We start from the raw sequence: 21,942 nt of genomic DNA, 5'->3' as shown, positions 1-21,942 counted from the left end.
CTCTTCCAGGAATATAGTTACATTTACAGGGCATTACAATTTAACCAGAAAGTGGAGGTTTTGGTTTTTTTTTAAATCACTTGTCCCGCTGAAAACATCAAAACACACAAATATGTTGCTGTTGTACCAACTCAACAGAGAACAATGAGGTATTTTATTCACACAGGGTAAAGCATTAGTGTGCTTTCCCATCCTCAGTTTGAAACTCTCATTATTTCTTCTTTCAGTATCTCCCTCCCTTTCCCCAGTGAATGGCTTTCACCATTGTGCATTAAACCCTCCTCTGAAAACTACAACCAAGATCTGATTTATCTGAGCCACAGATTTGCTACTAGACCCTCAAAGAGCTCAGCCCTCCACATCTAGGGCCCAATGAAGTGTGTGTTGCAGGACAGGAGTAGCTCCCATTAACTTGACATGGAGTTACTTTTATTATAGGACTGGAACACAGGCCCTTCATTGTTAAGGGTGCTCAGTTACCTCACAGGATTGGACTCTAAATTTGAATCCTGATTTGGGATCCATTCATGGAGCACATCAACATCTTAAGTGCCAGAGTGTAACCTCTGGGGCCTGAGCATCCTATCAGCTGACCACCTGCCACTCCCACTGAAGTCAATGGGTGTTGCGCCTGCAGTGAATTTGGCTCAACAAGCCAATAGAAAAAAGCAGGAGGTAACCTAAAAAACACCTAACCCTGTAATCCATATTCTTATATACACCATAATATTGCCATTAAAGAGAGTGTGTTTCCAGTTTTTATCCCTGCCATCTCAGCAACTGGTCACACACCACACAAAATGTGCACAGTATCTACAGTCTAGAGTAGTCTCTGAAATGTAGGCCCTTCAGGCAAGACAAAGGGCTGGGACAGCTCAGTGGAACATTGAAATAATACACTTGTCTTTCTCCTCTGCAGACCAAAGATTTTCCACATCACATAACCTCCAGACAACTTGGCATACTGTAGCATGACTGCTCCAAAGATGCACAGGAATGGAATGGCAGGGTACTTAGAACTGAAGACCTTCCCTTATTAGGCCTGGCTGAGGCTGGTGCTAGGAGACCCTCACTTTCATTAGCAGTAAAATAAATAAACAAAATCAACCCCCCCAAACTATGGTAGGAAAATGCCTTAATTTCAGCTAACACGACTTCTAATTATTTTGGCTGCTACCACTTCATTGTGGGAGGAAGTCTCTTTTTAAATATCACATTTATTGTTTTTGTGGCATAAAGGGAGAGAGGTAGAAAAGCAGGGTATTGGGCTGGTGCTGTGAAGCCTATGTACACTGTCTCTCCTTTTTGTTACCAGCTCTCTGAGCCAAGGGAGCCCTCCCTCCATGCAGCAGCTTACACCTCAGGATAGCAGCCAGTCCAACTAAGGGATGGAAAGGCATTTACAAAACCCTTCTTTGTTGGCCTCTAGGCCATTTTACAATTCTTTCCCTGGGAAATACGCACCTAGGTGTCCATATGCCTGCCCGCATGTCTATATGCACACATACATACCAGAAGCTGTGATTGCTGCACTCACTGTCTGTCCCTCACTTGGGAAGGCAAGCAGAAAACCCTCCCAGAGGCAGAAGGTCTGACTTTGAGATATTGGTGGCAGAAAACCATAGTATACTCAAACCACCTCAGGTCTGTAAGTGTTGTCTCTTGTACCTACATGGCTTGCAGCACTGCCTCACCTTTTCATAACAAGTTGTACCACATACTGAGCCCCAATCCCTCTAGTAACTCAGCCAGAGGTTAGGGGTCTAGTACAGGAATGGGTGGGTCAGAGTCTGTGGCTTGCAATGTGCAGGAGGTCAGACTAGACCAGGGGTTCTCAAACTTCATTGCACTGTGACCCCCTTCTAACCACAAAAATGACTACACAACCCCAGAAGGAGGGAGTGAAGCCTGAGCCCCAACGCCCCGGGTGGGGAGGCCAAAACTAAAGCCCCGCTGCTCTGGGCTGAAGACCCCGGTGGTGCGGCTTGGGCTTCAGCTTTGGCCCTGAGCAGTGAGGCTAGGACTTTGGCTTCAGCCCCAGGCCCAGCAATCTAAATGCCAGCCCTAGCGACCCTATTAAAATGGGGTCATGACCCACTTTGGGGTCCTGACCCACAGTTTGAGACTAGATGGTCATAATGATCCCATCTGGCCTTAAAGTCCATGAGAGCCAAATGATTCTTTTTAGTGTCTCAGAAGAAATAGCCCCAATAAAACCCAGTTTCTTACAGATAGACTTGTTACCTACAGTGCTTCAATAGTTTTCTTCCTTGAAAGCAGTACAATAGCTCCTTTGTCCAAAGGCAGTGATGAAGGAAATGGGCAGGGAGGCAGAAGTTAAAAAAGAACTGATGCAAAACTGCCTGATAACTCAGACTGAAGCTGGTCTTCGTCAACAGGCACAATACAGCATGGTCGTCTCTCTCTACTGGTGTGTTCTGAGTGGGCCCCTGACACTGTTTGTGTCCAAGTCGTTTATTTTAGGACACTCAGTATTGCATTTTCCACTTGGTTCCCCCCTCCCCTCCCGTCCCCGCTCTGATGGAGAAGGAGTGAGACAAAGACACTGTGATTATGCTTCACAGCACTATATAAGGGGCAGTATAACATAAATGCTGGGTTCATGACGTGAACATCAGACCCCTGGAAATTTACTTAGTGACTTAAAGCAGGAACAAAAGATACTGACAAAAAAAACCCAAACAAACCAAAAAACCAGGAGAATCAATATAAAATCATGTTATCAGAGATTAAAAATTATCTGGTCAAATGAAAGCCACTGGTTGTGCGTAGACACTCACGTCATTCCTTTATTTCTGTTTTCTTTCCCTTTTCCTGCAACTGTCTAAACACAGAAAAGGGGCTGTTTGGAGTTTGAGGTAGCTTGTCTGATAACAGAAATGAGAAGTCTCCCCCTTCTTTGCTTAGGAAAAGAGAGAGTTATAAACTGTGTGCGCATGCAGGTGACAGTAATAAAAAAAGAAAAGATAGCCCGCATACAGGTGTACACATAAGTGTACATGCTCAGGAACATTTTCACGCACTTCTGCCACAGTAGCATGAGACTCTGGCAAAAGCATAGTCAGTTAAACTTTTTCCTCATTCATTAGCACGGCCTGGTGAGGAGTTAAATGTTGGCGCTGCACTGTGACATTTGCACCATAGTACTTTGCCTTTAAATAACCCATTGTACTTAATCCATAGTACGTTGCTTATTATCTCACTATTTGCCTCAGTGTTTGCTTAATGGTTGTGTGCACCCAGCACAGTCTTGTTACCTACGTCATCCTCCCTGTTTATGCTAAACAGAAGGAACTGACCCTTCCGCAGTTCTCTCCCTCTCACCTCGTCTTCTCCTCTCTTTAGCTATTACAACCCTATTAGCCACATTTTCCCTTTTTGTTGCATCAGAAGTGTCAGAGCATCATCTCAGTCCCTGCTCTGAAGAACAAACAAATTAAAAGGACAGCATGCCAGATTTTTAAAGGTATTTTGGTGTCTAAAGAAACAGATAGGTGCCTACTGGCAGTTTCAAAAATACATGGTCCCACAGTAATGCTGTTCAAATGCAGAATCCTTCTAGATTCCAGGCTCCTAACTCCTGTTAGTTTTAATGCCTAGGTTCTTTTGAAAATCCCAAAGATACAGGTAAGCGTCTATCAGGTGCCTAAATACTTTTTAAAATCTGCTCCAATCTGCCTTTGCCATGCACGTCAACTACTGGCCGCATAGTCTTGTTTTTTCCTTAAATTTCTAAAGAGAAAACACTTTACTGAGTCCAGCATATAACAAATCCTTCTCCCAGTCTGTCTTTGCTGGCAAATGCATTTGTGTTCACAGTGATGGAATTCCTCCAGGTCTGCAGCTTGGGATGCTATTCTACTAAGTGTTTTAAGCAAGAATAGCTGCTGGTTTGAGGATTATTTAATATTTTATCATTCTTTTTTTTAAATTGAGATTATTTGGAATTATATAGAATTTAGGGATCCTGACACCACTATTGATGGGAAAAACTCCTGACCAGATAGTGCTTTAAATTGTATTCATCTCAAAAATGGACAGTATTTGGAGTGACAATGTTCTAATCTGCATTCAACCATAAATTATTTGTGTACATTTTAGGTCTCATATAAAACTCCTAATCAGCTGCCACCAACATGCTTTTCCAAGCCACTTCTACAGCAGATTCTCCAGCTAAACCTCTAGGCTACAACCACCAGGATCAGGATTCCTTTCTGGTCCAGTGCCCAGAATTTGATCCACTGGTGACTGGACAAGGTTTCCCTAACATCCCTGTTTTTTAAATAGCCTCAGGAAAGGTGACTCTCCAAGTTTAAACACCCAAGGTTAAGATGAGTTTAAGCTCTTTGGAGCAGAGACCATCATGCTTGTACAGTGCCTAACACAATAGGACCCCGATCCCAGCTGAGGCCTTGGGGGTTTACCACAATGTTACTGGAATGTTATGATGAGAACATAGCCTATGGCTGAGTTGCTTTTCACAGCCAGTGATCTGTTGTAAGGACCCAGGAGCACTTGTTAAGGCCTGGCTGTTGTACCATTATGGCATTGGGGGGCAGGGGTGCAAAGCACAGCCTACAAGCTGTAAGTGGCCTACACAACTTTACATCACGGCCCACAGTTACCTTCAGCTTTACTAAAGAGATCGAGAAAACCAATGCGCCATCTTGACCTGAGTGGCCTGCTCCTTGAACCAAAGATTGACTGCAATCTGCTCTACTTTTGAAAGAACATTTAGGTTCCTCAGCTGAGCCAAGTTTGGGTGCCTTCATTACAGTATCATTAAAGCAACGGATCTCACTTTCACCTTATATATTCCCTTCTCCACTACTGCCTGATAGAGCACCCATCTCAAACGTGGGATTTTAGCTCCTGGCCTTTCATTAACAATTACTGCACATTGTATTAGAAATATAAAGGGCCCTTTGTACAATTCCCGCCCCCTTCCCTCCAACAAAACAAACCAAAAGAAAAGTTTCTCATCAGCTTTGCTACCTACAGCTGATTTTCTCACTTGTTAAGGAAGTAGCCTTGATGTGCTCTTTAACTCTTCATCATATAAAGAGGCCATTGCTGGGCCTTTGCCTGCAATGTAACAAGCTTCGGACAGTAACATTAATACGTATTCAGTGTTTGATACTTCAGACAAGTAAAGTGAAAGATCCCTGCAGAGGTGCTGGAACAATTTGTATAGTGGGGATGCTGAAAGCCATTGAACCAAACTGTCAATCCTGTATATGATGGAAACCACTTCAGTCCCCTAGTTCCAGGACGCATGGATCCCTGCCCAAGGAGTAAATCTAAATTAAACCCAAAATAACCCCGCTTGCTAATGAGAACAACGGTATGTCTACACAGCATTTTGGAGCGAGAGCTCCCAGCCTGGGCTGATAGACTCAGGTGCTAGTGCTCTAAAAATAGCTGTGGAGACAGTGCTTTGAAGCTGCAGCTCAGGCTCTGAAGCCTGGGGGAGAGGAGTGGGTGGCTCAGGCTCTGAAGCCTAGGGGAGGTGGGTGGACGTCAAAGCCTGAGCTTCAGCCTGAGCTGCAACTTCAAAGTTCTGTCTTTACAGCTGTTTCTAGTGCATTAGTGCAAGCCCAAGTCTGCCAGCCTGGGCCCGGAGGCTCCCTCTAAAGTGCTATGTAGACACATATGAGGCTACAACAGGCATAGTAAGGGAGAAAGGACTTAAGTTGCTTAAAGAATCCTAATGATATTCAGCTCTGTGGGCCTGGTCAAACAAAGCCCATTGATATCAATAGGAATCTTCCATCAGGTTCCATATCTTCATCACCTCTAATCTGACTTGTGCAGTTAATAGACTTACACACTGTCTGGCTGAGATAGGGGTTTGGATGAGGGAAAATTAGCTGACTCTTAACCACAGACAAAGCATGGGGTCATGTACTCCCCCATAATTGCTGGTTGGCTTGTACTGAGCATGCTCACATGGACCGAGCATGCTTAGTAACACTGCTGAAGCTGGCTGCCCTCACTCTTCTCCCCCCCTCCCACCACAACACGATCAGGCTTGGATGAGGGACAATTAGCTGAGTCTTAATTCAGATAAAACTTGTGCTTGTCGACTGTGGAAAGCGACCAAAAGGAATGGCCACTCTTGGTTCAATGCCCTGATGGACTAAGTATGCCTGCCATTTATCATTTAGGTTCACAGTGTGTAGATAATATTATATCCTTGGCTGGATGTTCATGTAGCAGCTGCGGGCAAGAAGGTTCTTTCAACTGTATCTGTGAAGAAGGGTGAAACCTTTTCTCTTGGATTTGGTCCTTTCTACAGCTTTCCATGCCTCTGATACCTACTGATTAAACTGCTAGAAATGCATCCTACATGCCTTTACACCATTTAGAAATTTAACAAGCCGACTGCCACTTTCTTTACTAAGTGCTGCTTCATGCGCAAGGTATATTGCACTAGTTCAATCTGCACTGGCTTCCAAATAGTTTCCAGGTAGAATTTAAGGTGTTGCTTTTTATCTATAAAGCCCTACACAGTTTGGGACCTGGCTACCAGAAAGAGGCCTTTTTTCTCTGCAATACTTTCTTTATAATAATACAGGGTACTTGAGCTAACACCTTTTTAGTTTAAAAAGGAGAGGGCTTGAAGTAGAATATCTTCAAAAGGGGTTTCTCAACTCTAGAACTGACAGGTTGGGTCCAAAAGATTTCAGATTTGTTGACCTTAATGGGACATTGATAAGCTCCTCTACATTACTGATTTTTTTCTTGAAGGGTTTAGTTGAAGGATAGAGGACATATCTATACTTCAAGCCTGAGGGAAAATTCCACCTCAAAGAGACACACCTGCACAAGCTACCTTTAAGGTAGTGTGCTAAAAATAGAGGGTAGCTACAGCTGCTGCCCCGAGTGCACACCCATCCAAGATGATAGGTATATATTGGGTGAGGCTAGTCCCTCCTGCCCCTTGTACAGCCATGGCTACGCTCTGTTTTCAGCATGCTAGCTCGATCAGAACCAGCACAGAGATGTCTCCTCAGATAGGAATTTACATTGATATGCAGATGGTTCCCATAGTGTGATTTGGCAGAAGTTAGTATTCACATGGGCTGACTGAATGGACAATTTACTGAGCATTACAATATTTTGAAATATGCTCATTTAAAAAGTAAAAGGCAAGTAAAGAATTGTAGGCTAAGAGGCAAAGAGAAGAGACAGTAGAACAAAGGGTCCCATCAGGGAAGACTTGAAAGGTCTGTTTGTGCTGTAGTTCTGAAAGGAACCAATCTTATTGGGATTGACACTGATCATGTGAGTGAGATCAGAACTTTGCCTAGTATTGGAATACATCTTGTGACAGGAGACAGAGCTGGCACTAGGCATAAACAGACTAAGCAATTGCTCAGGGCCCTGAGCAGCTCCAGGCCCCCCTCCCCCATTAATTATTTGTATGTGGTGTGTGTGTATGTTTGTGTTTTGAGGGTGGGTGGGAAATAGTCCAGCTTAGGGTCCCCAATGGGCTAAAACATGCACTGAATCAGACTAGATGAAATAAGGCTCCTCAAACAGCTAAACTCAAACATGGACTCCAAATTGTTCCTAAATTCTAAGGGACTGTCATCTGCTTCTTCTGATTTAAATGGCGGCACTAATCCATGCTGGCTGATTTCACCATCCATTTGCTGACAGTACAAGATTTAGCCTGGGAAGTTTAGCAATTTCAAAATCCTTCCCTGCACATACAAATAAAATGTGTTTCATACAGGATTTGTGGGTTGGTATTTTCAGTCGTGCCTTGTTTACTCCTCTGTATTTCTGAAGAGATTTCAGAGAAGAAATGACTATGAGACAGGCAGGAAGTATTAAACTGACAAATGGCACAGCCCTGTAGTCTGCTGTGTGGGGGTGGTGGTGATGATGAGCAGGGCTGAGTAACTGATGCCTGGGGCAGCAAAGGTAACATTTGGACAGCATCATAACTATAAATTACCAGATTTCATCTTCTGGCGCGTGGGGAAGGGCTGTGGTTTTCAAAAGTTATTGCCTACTCGCTTGTGTGAGTGGCTTAATTTTTTCTACAGTCAAATATGCTAATGATGTAGCACCTGGTAGGTGTCTTATTTCCCTCCAGGAAACTAAAAAACTTCCCATTGAGTGAGAATCAGGACCTGGAAGGTTTGCTCTGTCTCTGGGAGGGGAATAGCACAGGGGAAATATCTGCACTGGCAATTGAGCAGTCAATGAAATTACTACTTACTGAGCCCACCTACTTACAGGCAGGCACTAGATGAATGTCAAAAACTCCTGATGGTCATTCACCATTGGCTGAAAATATTTCCCTGCAAGTCAATACGTGCTGCATTGTTCCCTGGCACTGATAGTGCTGCTGAGAGCCATTTTCAAAACGCTAATCTCTGCAAGCATTTGAGGACATTGGTGTGAAATAACTGACAACAAATTAGGATAACTGACTTGCTGGTGCCTCAGTTAACACTGACAGTGAGGGCCAGAAAGTATTTCCAATGAAGCTGTACTTGAGACAGACCCAGAAAACATTAACGTATTTCTAACCGGATGCGGAGCAGGTCATAGGGAAAAGATAATAAGCAATCGGAAAGATTTTCACATGGGAATTTTCATCTGCTCTAATACTAGCACAGCTCAAGGCTTTGTCCGACATATTGTTCCATAGAAACTATCAGGGTCTCTCAAATCTTTAATGTTTGGTTTCTTGGATTAGCCAGTCATTTATTCTTGATTTACTCTGGAAATTTTGGTGGACCTTCTGCAGTCTTCCTCCTCTCTTTCCCTATCTTTGAATCACTCCACCTTCAAAGGCGCCATTAAACAGTCACAACTAGCCAAAAAGGACTGAGACTTGATATCTAATCACTACAGTGAAAGGCACATTCGAAGTACATGTAGATAGATAATAGCTTAATCCGATTAAATAGACTGCACAGGAGTCCTTCCCTTCTGAGCTTCTTAGGGCCCAACTTAACAGAAAAGTCTTTATAGTCCAGAGATTGTGATGTAACAGGGCAGATGGGACAACTCTAACCATGCTACAGGATAATCTTACAGCCCTGTAAAAACAGGGACCGAACTCCTCCCTGATGTAACCCCACTGAAATCTCTCAGCATCAAAGGCTCATTATATGAATGGACTTACCCCAGGGAGGAATTTGGCACTAGTGCTGTAGCTTTAACTTGCAGTATAGTTTTAAACTGGTTGTTCTGTCCACTCAGGCAAGACTGAACCTTATTTCATGTTGACCTCCATGATAATGCTGATGAAAGACAAATTAAGCCGAAGTTCCCAAACTTTTGAAAGCTGAGCTCACATTCAGAAAAATGAAACCAAATCACATGCACCCACTTCAGGCCTGCCATGTGTTAGAGGCCTATCCATCTTCATGTACACGTCTTCTGTAACCCCCAGTTAGTCCTTCATATGCTATGGGGAGCACTGAGCTAAGCAAAGCCAAGTAAGGTTGGATATTCTCTAAGAAGCATGATGGAAGGAAGGAGATCAATGAAAATAAGAGGGCAAGTGCGGTTAAAAAATATTGCTTTGAAATGTCTGTGGGAAGGATAAAAATATCGTACACCAAATCAAATCATCATTAAAAAGTCTGTCAGCATCCTTTTAAATGAGGCAAGGTAAATCCATGAGCCAGTTGAAGCAAGCCGCATCCCTTCTTTCAATAAATTAGCACTGTTTCATTTATGTGCGCCACATCCAAATATTTTAACTACAGCACTTCAAATACAGTACCCCTTATATTTTTCCCAAGTGCTTACAATTAGTTTATAACTCTCTGCCGACTGCCTTCACTGCAAAGCAGGCAGGCGTGGAGTAGTACTTGCCAGCGCACTTGGAAACATCAGCGGAGCCAAGAAATGAAATGCTGAGGGCCTTTGTGAGGGTTCCAGGAATGTCAGTATACACTGCCTGCCTACTTTCCATTGAATACCTCATTGGCTGACTACTCAGTACTGAATGTGCCAGACAGACAGACATGCATATAGAAGGAGAGAGCAAGACGGAAAGCATGTTTGGTCTGTGAAAGGCGACAGCATATTTTTAGATATGTATGGATATGTTTGTGTAATAAAGTTATATAACTAGATGGAAGGGCTCTGGGATAAAGACAGCAGAGTATGGTTTTGTACGACACTTTAGTGCAATGTCTTCATAACCTCAACTGGGGCCTCTAGACACTTTGGAAATAGAAATGTTTAATAATAATGATGAGACAGCATTCTTTCAATAGGCATATTCATTGAACGCAGAGGGAAACAAAGGTATACTCTAAGGGCTCTGCCCTACAGTTCTTGGGCATTATTATCAATGGACATTTTCTCTCTCTAAGCCTGAAAGTGTTATACAGCATTCCAGGGCAAAGGAGATTATGGAAAGAAAGAGGAAAGGGAGATTTGGATATGAACAACCACCAGTGAGTGGAGGTTTAACAAAATTCTCATGCTCCTAAGTGTAAGAGTAACCACCCTGATCATTCAGACAAACTTAGGCCCTCAGATTGATCTTCTGAATTATATCACTTAGAGTCCTAGTCACCTGCAAGGAATTTTTCTAACTGTAACTCGGTTAATCGGCACACCTCTCTGTGAGGCAGGCAAGTATTGTTGTTACCCTTATTATACAAATTGGGGAATTAAGGCAGAAGAGTGACGTGACTTGCTCATAATAATAGGAGGAATAGGTGTCCGAGCTGAGAGTAAAACTCAGGAATGCCTGGATTCCTCTGTGTTCAGGCCAATAGCATACATGAAAAGCCTTTTTATTATTGGTATACTCTGATAGTCTCTACCTGGCTGTTATTGATGCTGAGAGATTTCCCAGCAATGCTATCTGTAATGTAAACTTGGCATTATTCCTGGGTTTTTTGGAAGGAGAAATTCCATGTTGTGTCTTTTTCATATTATTTAACTTCTTTTTTAAAATCAATTCTTATTCCTCCCAGGAAGCTAGATGCATCCAGAACTAAATGTGCTTTAAGCTCTGAATGGGTGCTGTTGAAATTCTAATTGATGTTCAATTTTTCTCTTCTCCCTCCCCTCCCCCCCAAATCTCTCTGTAGAATCTTATGGCAAGAGCCTTGTATGATAATGTCCCAGAGTGCGCAGAGGAGCTGGCCTTCCGCAAAGGAGACATTTTGACAGTGATAGAACAGAACACTGAAGGGCTGGAAGGATGGTGGCTCTGCTCTTTACATGGCCGACAAGGCATTGTTCCAGGCAATCGGGTGAAACTTTTGATAGGCCCAGTACAGGATAGTCCGTCTAACCAGGACACGTCCAATTCAAGATCAATGCATCATGCCTATAACCAGCAGAAAGTCTACCAAATGCCTAGCTCACAGGCTTCAACTTGGGACCCGGTATACCAGGTGCCACCTTCCCATCTGAATCAGGGCATCTATCAGGTACCTACTGGCCATAGTCTACAGGAGCAAGATGTTTACCAAGTCCCACCATCTGTGCAGAGAAGCTTGGGTGGTACTGATGGTTCACCTTTCAACAGCAAGGTGGGTGCCTTGACCTTCAGTTCTTTGTTTCAAAGCAGGTTACATGCACTATGCAACAGTAGGGTAATAAATAAAAAGACTGAGCCTGAGGGCTTAAGAATATATGAGTAAGAATGATGTGCTGGGTTTACACTCACTTTGCTTCTTAATGGCTGCTATTTGTCCCTGCAAATCCCCCTCTTTCCTGCTTGAACGCATCTTGCACAGGGAGAAGAAGAAAAGTCAGGTGCATAATGGGCACCAGACTTCAAAGGGAGACTATTCTGGGCCTGTTCCTAGAGGAGTGGCTGATGACAGATGTGGTAACATCATCCCATCTCCAAGGCACATCCGCTCCATAACACTCCACCCATTGCCTTTGTTAGCACATAAGAGCTTAGAACTCATAAGGCAGTGTGGTGTATTGCTCATTAGCCAAGCCATATTTACTTTGTGTAATTAAATTAAATGCCTAGTTTTTATGAAGCACTGTCTTGATGGAGAGGTCTCAATGGGATGTGACATTTTAAAAAGAATTAAGTGGTGACAATATGTCCCTACCTGGAAGAACAGGAAGCCAGATTATGGTGAAAAGAAGGGATACTTTAATATAAAACCTAAAGTAAATATAAAACTTGGCAATTGTCTTCAGTGTACGTGCCTGTTGCATGATACAGGGCACCTGCCCAAGGTGGGAGGAGGAACAGTGTTGTAAAACCCATTCTGTTTCACATGATGTAGAACAGCTGATTGGCACAGCCATCGGTAAATAAATGCATATTAACCTGGAGCAGACAGAAGAGGGAGGGAGACTTGAGCAGGAAGTGAGGGACCAGAAGATGCCATAGTTTAAACTTTCATCTTGAAGTTTATGCTGGCAAGAAGGTCAGCTGTTTTTTTTTCTAGACTCAGACTTTTCCATTTTGGGCCTTTGGAAAACTTCTGAGACTTTTGACTTATTATAGTTTTGTTTTCATTGGTAATGGGTATATTTTCAAAAAAGGGAACAAAAAGAGTTATGAAATCATTTCAACTCATGCTCTAGAGAGGTTTGTTTGGACTTTCAACATTATTCTTTTTTGGAAGAAAAGCATCAGTGTGTGTGTGAGGATCTACAAGTGGATGAAATTACCATCTGAAAGCTACTGGCTTGCTTCACAGATGGAGAGATGATCTTTATTGGAGCAGTTAGACTGGTTTTATTTGTGGAAATCTCACCTCATTACTTCTTCCCCCATCTCTGAGACTAGATAGTAACCAACATCATTCAGCAACCTCTGCCTGAAGCTGTATAACGAAGCACCTTCAAAAGCAGTTGAAGGAGGCCTGGATAAATTGCTTCATTGGAAAACATAATTGATGAGCAACTAATCTTAGTCTGAAAAACAGTTAGACCAACGAAGGCCACACTGTACTATCATTCCATGTGCAAAGCTACTCACTGAAATCAAAAGGGCATTCTGTACAACTATCTGGTTGCAGCATGAGTGTGTAAAATCCTGGGTCTATTCAACCGTTAAATGCAAACTTCTTATTAGGATGCAAGCTCAGAGGCATTTAAACACCTGTTTCCTCTAAAATTCCTGCCTAAACTTAGATTTTAGAAAGCCTAGGTATGCATTTTTCTGGCTGAGTCATTTTCTGAGGAAAAGAAAGACCATTTGTTTAGACTGACTTATAACATGATTTAGTCCCTTGTAAGTTATGAAAGACCATCTGTACTGCATGAAGATACATTGCTATACCGCCCACTATTCAAGACTATAGTATGTTTTATAAAGCATTTGATCTCCAGCAATAGACGCTACCAAGCCTGCTTAGCACTGGCTGGAAAGGAACGATTCCCCTGTCAGTTCAGCCCTGCCCTCCCCTCCTGAATCACATCTGCTGGTTTATTGCTACTGAATACAACTGAAGGTCCACACAGGAAGCCAGTGTGGGGCTATGTGTGCTCCAGTTACTCAGGAAAGGATTATTCTAATCCTGACACGATAAAGGTTTGAACCAACAGCCCTGATTCCTCACCCATCGCACATTAACGACAGACTCGGTGGATGACAAACTCAATATCAGTGACCTCCCTTGATTAGCTGCGGACAGTGAGTATTACACATTTCCAGTTCCTGAAGTTTCCTCTGGCAGTAAATGAGCAAGACATGTTCTAGACCAAAATAATTACACTGAAATGAAAGGGAGCTGTAAGTCTGCTGGATATGAAAGGTTCTGAGATGGATTGGGGACTGAAGAGGGAAGGAGATGGAATAAAACAAAACATGTGTCTTTCCTAATAATCTCTATATTGTTTTGCAATTTATTTATGCTACTGTTGCACTAAGAGAAAAGCACAGCACAGTAGCAACAAGGTTCCAGAGCCTTTGTAAAAGAAAAGCCTAATTAAAAGGGAACTTTTTTCTGCTCGACTCCTTTGGCTGAATAATGAAGCAATGTCTCACCCCAAATCCGTACTCTCAAGGGATCAGTAAAACAGTCTTTAAGTATTAAAGAGAGCTTGAACACTTGATCCCGAGGCTCCTTGCTCTGACTTCTAAAATGATGAATATCTTTTCTCAGATTTGCAACACCTGCCCCTCCTGTCCTAAGCAAGCTGCTGTGCGTGCTTTTGTTAACAGAGACTCTGCTTGTCAGTGTGTTGTGGGTCTTGGCAATGCTACTGAATTGAAAGATATTCACCTCTCAAAGAACTATATTATTATGCACTTTACATATATGTAAACCTTCTAACCACCCAAAATAATAGCTAGAAACAACTATACTCAAAGGAGCCTTCTAAGCAGCAGCATTTACACTTATACCCTTTTTGTACACAATCACCTATTTTTCTCCGTCCAAAAATGGTGTTTGGCCTCCACACAAAATTTTACACAAACAACTGGGAAGCTCTTATCAGGCAGGAATAGTCTATCCTTAAGTAATAGAAAATCATCAGCAGAAATGATGTAAACAGATAAGCCTTGCTTAGGTAACATGTCCTGCTAGCAGGAATTGCAAATCAAATCAAAAAGAAGTCCTGAGGCAGGAAATTGTGGTGATATAACAATTTTGGAATGTCAAGTTGTTTTGAATGTAGCTGTATCAGCTTCTCTCATAAAATGAAAATACCACTTTTTAAAAATGACCTTAAATTGCCTAAGATAATGAGGGATGGCTTAGAATCTCTCTCATGGAGGATTTCTGTCTTAGTGATGGTTTATAACAAAATTATCATGCTCGTAAGTATAAAGAGTATCCAAGGAATAAGAATAAAAAGCCTTCTCTTACAAGTTTACCTCTATCCCTGCTCTCCCTTCATGCTCTCAAAAAGATAGGAGAATCTTGCTGTTGAGGGACAGTAGTCTGGCAGTCAGGAAACCTGGATTCTATCCCCTGCCAGAGACTTCTGTGTAATCTTGGGCAACTTCTCAGTATCTCAGCTACCTCATCTGTAAAATATGCAGGGGTGGATTGAAGCTACATTCATTGTTTGAAAATTCCTTTGATATCATCTGGAATGTGTTGTAGAAGTATATGTTATATGTACAGTAGGTATAGTCATCCCCAGGTTAGTAACAGCTGTGAGCACTAAAACAACGGTTTAAAAAAACTCTCACTTATTCTCATTGATTTATGACAGTGCCCACTGTCTTGGAAGAAAGCCCAGTCAGAAAATTTCTAATTAAATGTTTTCCCATTGGAAAATGGAGTTTCATCAAAATTAAAAGTTTTTCCGCAGGAAATAAGAGATGTCAGCAGAATTTTCTGTCAAAAAATTCAACAGAAGACAAAATATGGGACTATAGTAGCTCAGTCACAGGGAGCCTGCAATGCATCCTAGGAGATGTCGTCCAGCCAGGGAGCAGGACCTATAGGAGAGAATGGTGCCATGAGGGACCCAAAACTACAACTCCCATGAGGCACTGCAGTGACACAAGCGGATGTAGACCCATCCCAAAACAAAACATTTCAGCATTTTCTGTTGAAATTTTTCAGAATTTTGATATATCAACATTTCTACAGTAGACTAAGCTAAAACAGAAGAAGGCACTCTTGTTCCAGAATAAGAATGTACACCCAGAGGCTAATTCCAAAACAACTATTTTGAAATAATTATTCCAGAATAGCTATTTTGGTAAATTTCCAAGAGCAGACAAGCCCATAGTGGAACAGAACCACCAGCTACCCCACTCTGGCACGTTCTTTGCCTTTTCCAAACCTTGTTTGCCTTCAGTGGGTTCTTTAGGTACACAAGGAATGCAGGAACTTGAATTTGCTGCTAGTTGGTTCTACTTTCTCATAGACACATTTCCTCAGCAGCAGCAGCACCACCCTGACAGCTTTGGCCCAGACTTCAGCAGTGCAAGCCAGTTAACCAGTTCAGCCACGTTCTGAAGTTTTTCCTCCCAATTAAACTACTGCCTTATTTGGGACGAAACAAACAGCAGCTGACATTTGTTCCAGAAATATTCTCCCTCCCCATTATTTTTTGGTTGCTTATTTGTTTCACATTCTATAAAGAGTCACACTTTCAGCATGGTAAACAAAACAGTATTGATTATGTCAGAATATTTTAATATCTAAAGGGGAAAAAAAGTACTAAGTTTTGCAATCGAACAACAAATATTTCTATTCAGACAACATAAAAATATATCCTCTTCCAAAAATACCACAGTTTCCTGTGATATGATTCATTTAAATAACTCAAAACAACAAAATTAGTCTCTGTTTCTTTCACGTTGCAAATTCTACTTTGGGGATTTGTAACCTTCCTAACAAAATGTTGCTTTAGTGTTAAACATACAGCAAAACTTCAGAGTACAGCATGAATTGAAACATTAGCCTCAACAGTCAGTGCTCTGTTTCATATAATGTCCTGAAAGGATGATTCCTTCCAATTTAATGCAAACTGTTTATATATATTTAAAACAAGGAAAGCATGCAAACTTTCACTATGTTTGAGTGGTTTACTATAACTTCCCATGAGTAATAGAACAGTAATTTACAGATATAAAGCATGTGAAATTATCAGCAGTTAATCTAGCCTCCCTGGTGTTTTAGAAAACCACTGAGTGAAGAAACCCTCACCCACAAGCTGAAATAAGATGTAGTTAGGAGTTAGTCACTGATCTGACTTGTAAAGACGCATTGTGAGGCAAAGCCCACATTTTACTCAGCCATTGCTGTGTGAGTAAATAAATGAGCTCAACATTACTCAACCTCTCACTAGGCATAGGATTCTTTTCAATCAGTTCTATTTGGAAAAAACAGGGCATATTTTTTCTCCTGGTTACATAAAAAGAACCAACAATCTGAGCCACACTGGTGGACTCTGCATGAGCACCAGAATCTGCCCACCGAATCAGCTCATTAGTTTCAAAAAGAAAGTTTTGTTACATTTATAAAAAGTTAATGAAATGTTTGGTTTCAAGGATTTAAACATTCCCCTGAAGGAAACCCAGCAGTGGAAACAGCAGTGGTCTAGTCATGAGAACCAGAAGGAGGAGTTGACTATTAACTGAAAGTGAATCTAATCAAAAGAAACACGTCTAATTTCTAAAGGGGTTTGCAAGAAGAGGGAAACTTTGCGGGAATAGTTTTCCATTAGAAAATTCAGTTCTGTTGAAATCTAAACATTTTCTGAAATCATGCTGATTTCAACAAAATTTCATTTTGGAGAAAAAAGGGGGAAGTTCCAATAATGTCAGAAAATCTTGTTTCAATATTTGAGGAATGAAACATTTTGAGTTTTCCTTTCAAAATGACAATGTTTATTATGTATTAGAATATAAAATGTAAAAAAAGTCAAATAGATCTAAACTAATGGTGGGTTTTAATTTTCTTGTGGAGAATTTAAAATTTTCAGGTTTTGTTCCTAATGCGAATGAAAACAAATTTTAAAAAATTGAAATCCCCTGTGAAAGGCAATTTCCAGTTCTTCAGACAGCTCTATTTATTTCACAATCCAAACTGGGAAAAATAGGGAGCAGCATAAGGAAATCAGTATGATATATTTTAAGATTCATTTTTATTAATGCACTAATCCTTTAGATTTAAAAACTTGTAAAATTTTCAATTATATAATGGAAAAATTCAAAATGAAAACTCATTCCAGAAATGTCCAAATAAAATGTTTTGACACTGGTGGAATTTCTTCCACAACAAAATTTTGGCTAACGTGATTCAATTTCACAAACCATTTTGATTTCAACAGAACCACATATTCCAACAAAATTTCTAGTAATATAATTATCAACAGTAAAAATGTTTTGCATTCAACAAATTTTGTCTCTATAGTCTCTTGTTTTGTCTTTCATTAGACAATTTAATCTTCCCATATTAGAAAAGTCCTATCTTAAATATCTGTAGTGGGCCAGTCACCAAAATATTGAGGTACCGAGTTTTGTCCATCATTAGCTAAAAACTTTAGCTCCAAACAGAATTTAAGCCACAAGCTGCTAGAGATACTATCTGTTCTTTAGCACAAAAGTGTATTTTCCCAGTGACTGAAGAGCCCAAAGCATTATGAATGAGATTTATCCATCGGACCCTTCCACCCATGCACAAATCATTCACTTTAAGTACTCCAGAGTGCATGACCTCTCATGTCACAAATGTTGTGCTGCATCAGACCCTTAGTGGTTGTGGGAGTACACTGACATATAGAAATCATGAGGTCACTCAGTCTGAAATGATTAATTTTCAGAGGGAGGGGATAAAGCCTGTGTAAAAAGTGTTGGATGAGTTTCCTCTTTTGAGAATTTCCCCCCCTCTTAAATACTAGTTATTTAGTGCAATCTGGTGCATTTACCCCCTCCCATCCAAAATAATAATAATAAAATTAAAAAACAGCAAATTTGTCTTCAGAAGTATTGTTCTGACCCTCTATCAGTATCTATAGAAAGGAATGAACTCTATCAGTGGCCCAGAAACACCCCCTTCCTAGCCTACTCTGCAATCAAGGACTGCCTGCCCTGAATCCTGCTCCTACTGAAGTAAATGGGAGTTTTGCTAGTAACTTATTTGGCAGACAGCCCTAATGTTGACAGGATCAAGTCATAAAAAGCAATATGTTTTTCCAAGTGAAAATGTGGCACAAATGATTATCCTTTTTCTCTTTAAGTACCCATTCTGCAAAGCCTGCAGAAAGGGTCTTTGTATTTTATGTATGTTTGGAATCACAAGCAGCTGAAGAACAGCAGCAAATCAGAGTAGAACAATTCCAGGCTAGCTCTTCATCTGGTATGAATCAGCGTAACTCCATGGAAGTCAGTAGAGTTATGTCCATTTATGCTGGCTAAGAATCAGGCCATTTAAATAACTTCATAGAGAAAAATCAATTAGTAAGAAGATAGGCAGTACTTTAAATGAAGATGAATACATAGTTGAAAAATAATGTAATAAACTGGCAGGCCTACCGCTGAGTGACAATTAAGTGGAAGTAGATTTCTTAGGTGAAAGTTCTAAAATCTTGGGTGGCCACGTTGACTGTACCCATATCACCCTTCTTCTCTGGCTTGAATCAAGGTCTGTGCATTATTGCCTTCTTTCTCTCTTTTCCACGTATTCAAAACAAGTTACACAATTCCTGCTTTATATTTTACAGGCTCACAGCTTAAAACATGTTAAGCTGGCTCAAAAAAGACAAAAATCAACACTGATTTAAAAAAAAATACTTGTATTTTTATTATGGTAGCACAGATGCCCCAACTAAGATTAGTCCCCATTGTACTAAGCACTTAACAGACCCATCGTAAGACAGTTCTTGCCTTAAAAAGCTTACAGTTTAAGCCCCCAATCCTACAGAAATTTAAACACATGCATGACTTCATGCACTGTGAATTAATGTAATTAGAACTTACAGTGCATAAAGTTAAAGTACATACATAAGTCTTTATAAGATTGGAATCTAAGCAGTGCAGATAGACAAATGGTGGGAGAAAAGTAAGTAGGAGTTTCTTAGGATGCATGCAGCAACATGAAATGAAACAGTTCTAGGTAGGAGTAGCATTTGTCACATCTCCTTCTTTACTGATGTTTCGCCATCTGAAGCCTATTTCTAAGAAAATTCATGTGAGAGCCTAAAAAAATCAGAGCAATAAACTACAGAATCTCATATTCTTCGCAATTTTCCACCAGACAATGGAGCATATATCTCACTCCACCCAAGAGGAAAATGCTTTTGTTCATTTAATCTTTCCTTGCAGTAGGTTGATAGCAATATATATCCATGTCCTAGTCCTAGCCACAAGGTACAGTACAAGTAACTGTTATGCACACTTACCCCCTGCTGCCCCAGGTATGAGTATGACTGAGCCTTTTCTTGAAGGGACTTTATTCAGGGGTAGCTCAGTTCCCATGGCCATTAAGCAACTATTCTCTCTGCTGAGGATACTAAGAGGAAGCATTTTATGGCAAGACACACCATCTGTCAGTTAGTGAACCTGGATTAAAAATTAGATTAGGTTAAAACTTCATTTAAAAATGGCTTTTGAAAACAGGCTGCATGTTTATAACAATGGGGTTTACACTAACTCATGAAAGAAGCCTGATAGTCAAGAGTAACTCTAGGATATCTAAACTTCAGTGGATTGTCACTAAGGCTGGGAGACCCATTGTAGATTATTAATAAGTAAACACACAGTTTAAAAAAAAATCAAGGTTACTGGTTCATAATATGTACTTTGTTTATTATGGCAGGGAATACTGCTTAGTAGAGGGTAAATAAATGTCAGTTAGTGATCTGAGATCAGGCTACATTGTTTTGCTATGAAAACTTGCAAGGAGTAAACACTGGGTTCATTTTTAAAAATAACAAGTTAATTTAATTAGCAAGGTTCTTTCTGTACTCCTATTGTCTTCAGACACCAGTTTCTAACACATGTTCTTGCTGCTCAAATGACCCAGCAATTCCCAGAAGAAAATTAAGTAGATGCACTTCCCTCAGTCTGTATGAGTGCAGTTAATTTTCCCAATGACTCATGTCATTTTTTCCTTCAGAGGCCCAGAAAGAGTTAAAGACAGTGGGGAAACTATTTCATTTCAAATTCCCTTTCTCATGTAATTTCCTCATATTCTCTTTGATTGTTTGCTTCTCTTTGCAAAACAAAAGTGGGCCAGGTGGCTGTTATGTAACCTTCCAGGGGCCTGGGAAACACTGTACCAGCAACTGCAGTTTTTGTTCTGAACACATTTACAAAAGCACTTTACCACACATGCAGCTGTGTGTTTCCTTTCATTTAGTTACTTTTTTTAGCCATCTTTCCTGCCTCAAAGCTTTAGACTTCCCCAGTTTCTCATATAACTATCAAGCTCTTCCTCTTCAACCTGTGTCTTTCCTCCATAGTAGGGCCATGCCAATGGTAAATTGCAGCTGATTTCAATAGAAACAAGATTGGGCCAAGCAAGAGGAGGAGGGAATTAGCAGCAGGCACAGACTAACCTGACCAAAAGGGGGCGTGCAGCACTCCCACTAGCATCAGTGAGCATTGTGAAGTTAGCCCTTCAGATAAGAATGCAAATGTCCTTTTGTCATATTTTTTAATAAAGACTGTTACTCCTCCCCTATATGTGCTGAATTGCCGCTTTAACACCAAACTGCAGGAGTCGGTAGCGTTCTGTGGTAAAGGCCTGGGAGTGGGAATTAGGACACTTATCCTTTTTTTTAGCTCTCTCTCTGTGTGACTTTGGTCAAGTCACTTAACATGCCTGTGCTTCAGATTCCTCACTGGTAAAACAGGACAAAGAGACGAACCCACCATTGTAAAGCACTGAAATAAGGCAGAAGTGCTAAGGAAATAAACCCAGTTCTGCTCAGTCAGGGCAGTGTATATCCAAAGTAGTTCCATTGGCATTAGTGGAATTATTCTAGCTTTACACTAGTGAAATTGAGAATAAAATTTGGCCCAATGGTTTATAACATTTTCCATGAAAAATCAGCTGCACTTTAAAACCCACCTCCATCTGCAGGAATCATGAAAATTCGCCTGTTGTATCTGATTTAGGAACATTATAGCAGTTTTCCTTCCATTTTAATGCTGAGTATTTAATGCTGGAAAGGCTTTTCCCTTATGTGTAAGGAAAAGGGATTTAATCAACCACAGAACTGGATACTTTACAAAGTAGATGCATATTCAGCTCTTTTTTCTGGTTAAAGAACACACAACTGGCATGGAAAAGGCCCAAGCAATCGCTTTTGGAGGAGCATAAACAGAACAGAACAAACTTCCAGCTCGATTGTCTTTGTTTTTAATGCAGTGAGTTTGCTGTATGCTCACTAGATGTTTTACTAGAGCCAAAGCTGGTCCCTGTTAGTGCTCTGCATAGATTAAATGGCTGCAATGTTTTGAGAATGTTGGGATAGATAGTTTGTGGGCTTACCATCTGTTTCTTTTAATGCGTAAACAAGGAAAATTGTTGGTTT

The 21,942-nt window shown here is 40.9% G+C and overlaps 1 protein-coding gene across 4 annotated transcripts in view; it reads left to right on the top strand.

Moving 5' to 3' along the window:
* NEDD9 (neural precursor cell expressed, developmentally down-regulated 9) overlaps window positions 1–21,942 on the top strand; it is a 107,122-nt gene that overhangs the window by 70,899 nt on the left and 14,281 nt on the right. For all 4 annotated transcript variants that reach the window (XM_050941579.1, XM_050941577.1, XM_050941576.1 and 1 more), the window contains one exon: window positions 11,103–11,549. In XM_050941579.1, coding sequence (XP_050797536.1) covers window positions 11,103–11,549 — 447 coding nt within the window. The remainder of the gene's footprint in view (window positions 1–11,102; window positions 11,550–21,942) is intronic.

Source organism: Gopherus flavomarginatus, chromosome 2 (genome assembly GCF_025201925.1).
Source record: "Gopherus flavomarginatus isolate rGopFla2 chromosome 2, rGopFla2.mat.asm, whole genome shotgun sequence".
In the NCBI taxonomy this organism is placed as follows: domain Eukaryota; kingdom Metazoa; phylum Chordata; order Testudines; family Testudinidae; genus Gopherus; species Gopherus flavomarginatus.
Note: the sequence above shows the minus strand (reverse complement) of the source record. Positions and strands in the feature narration are given on the sequence as shown.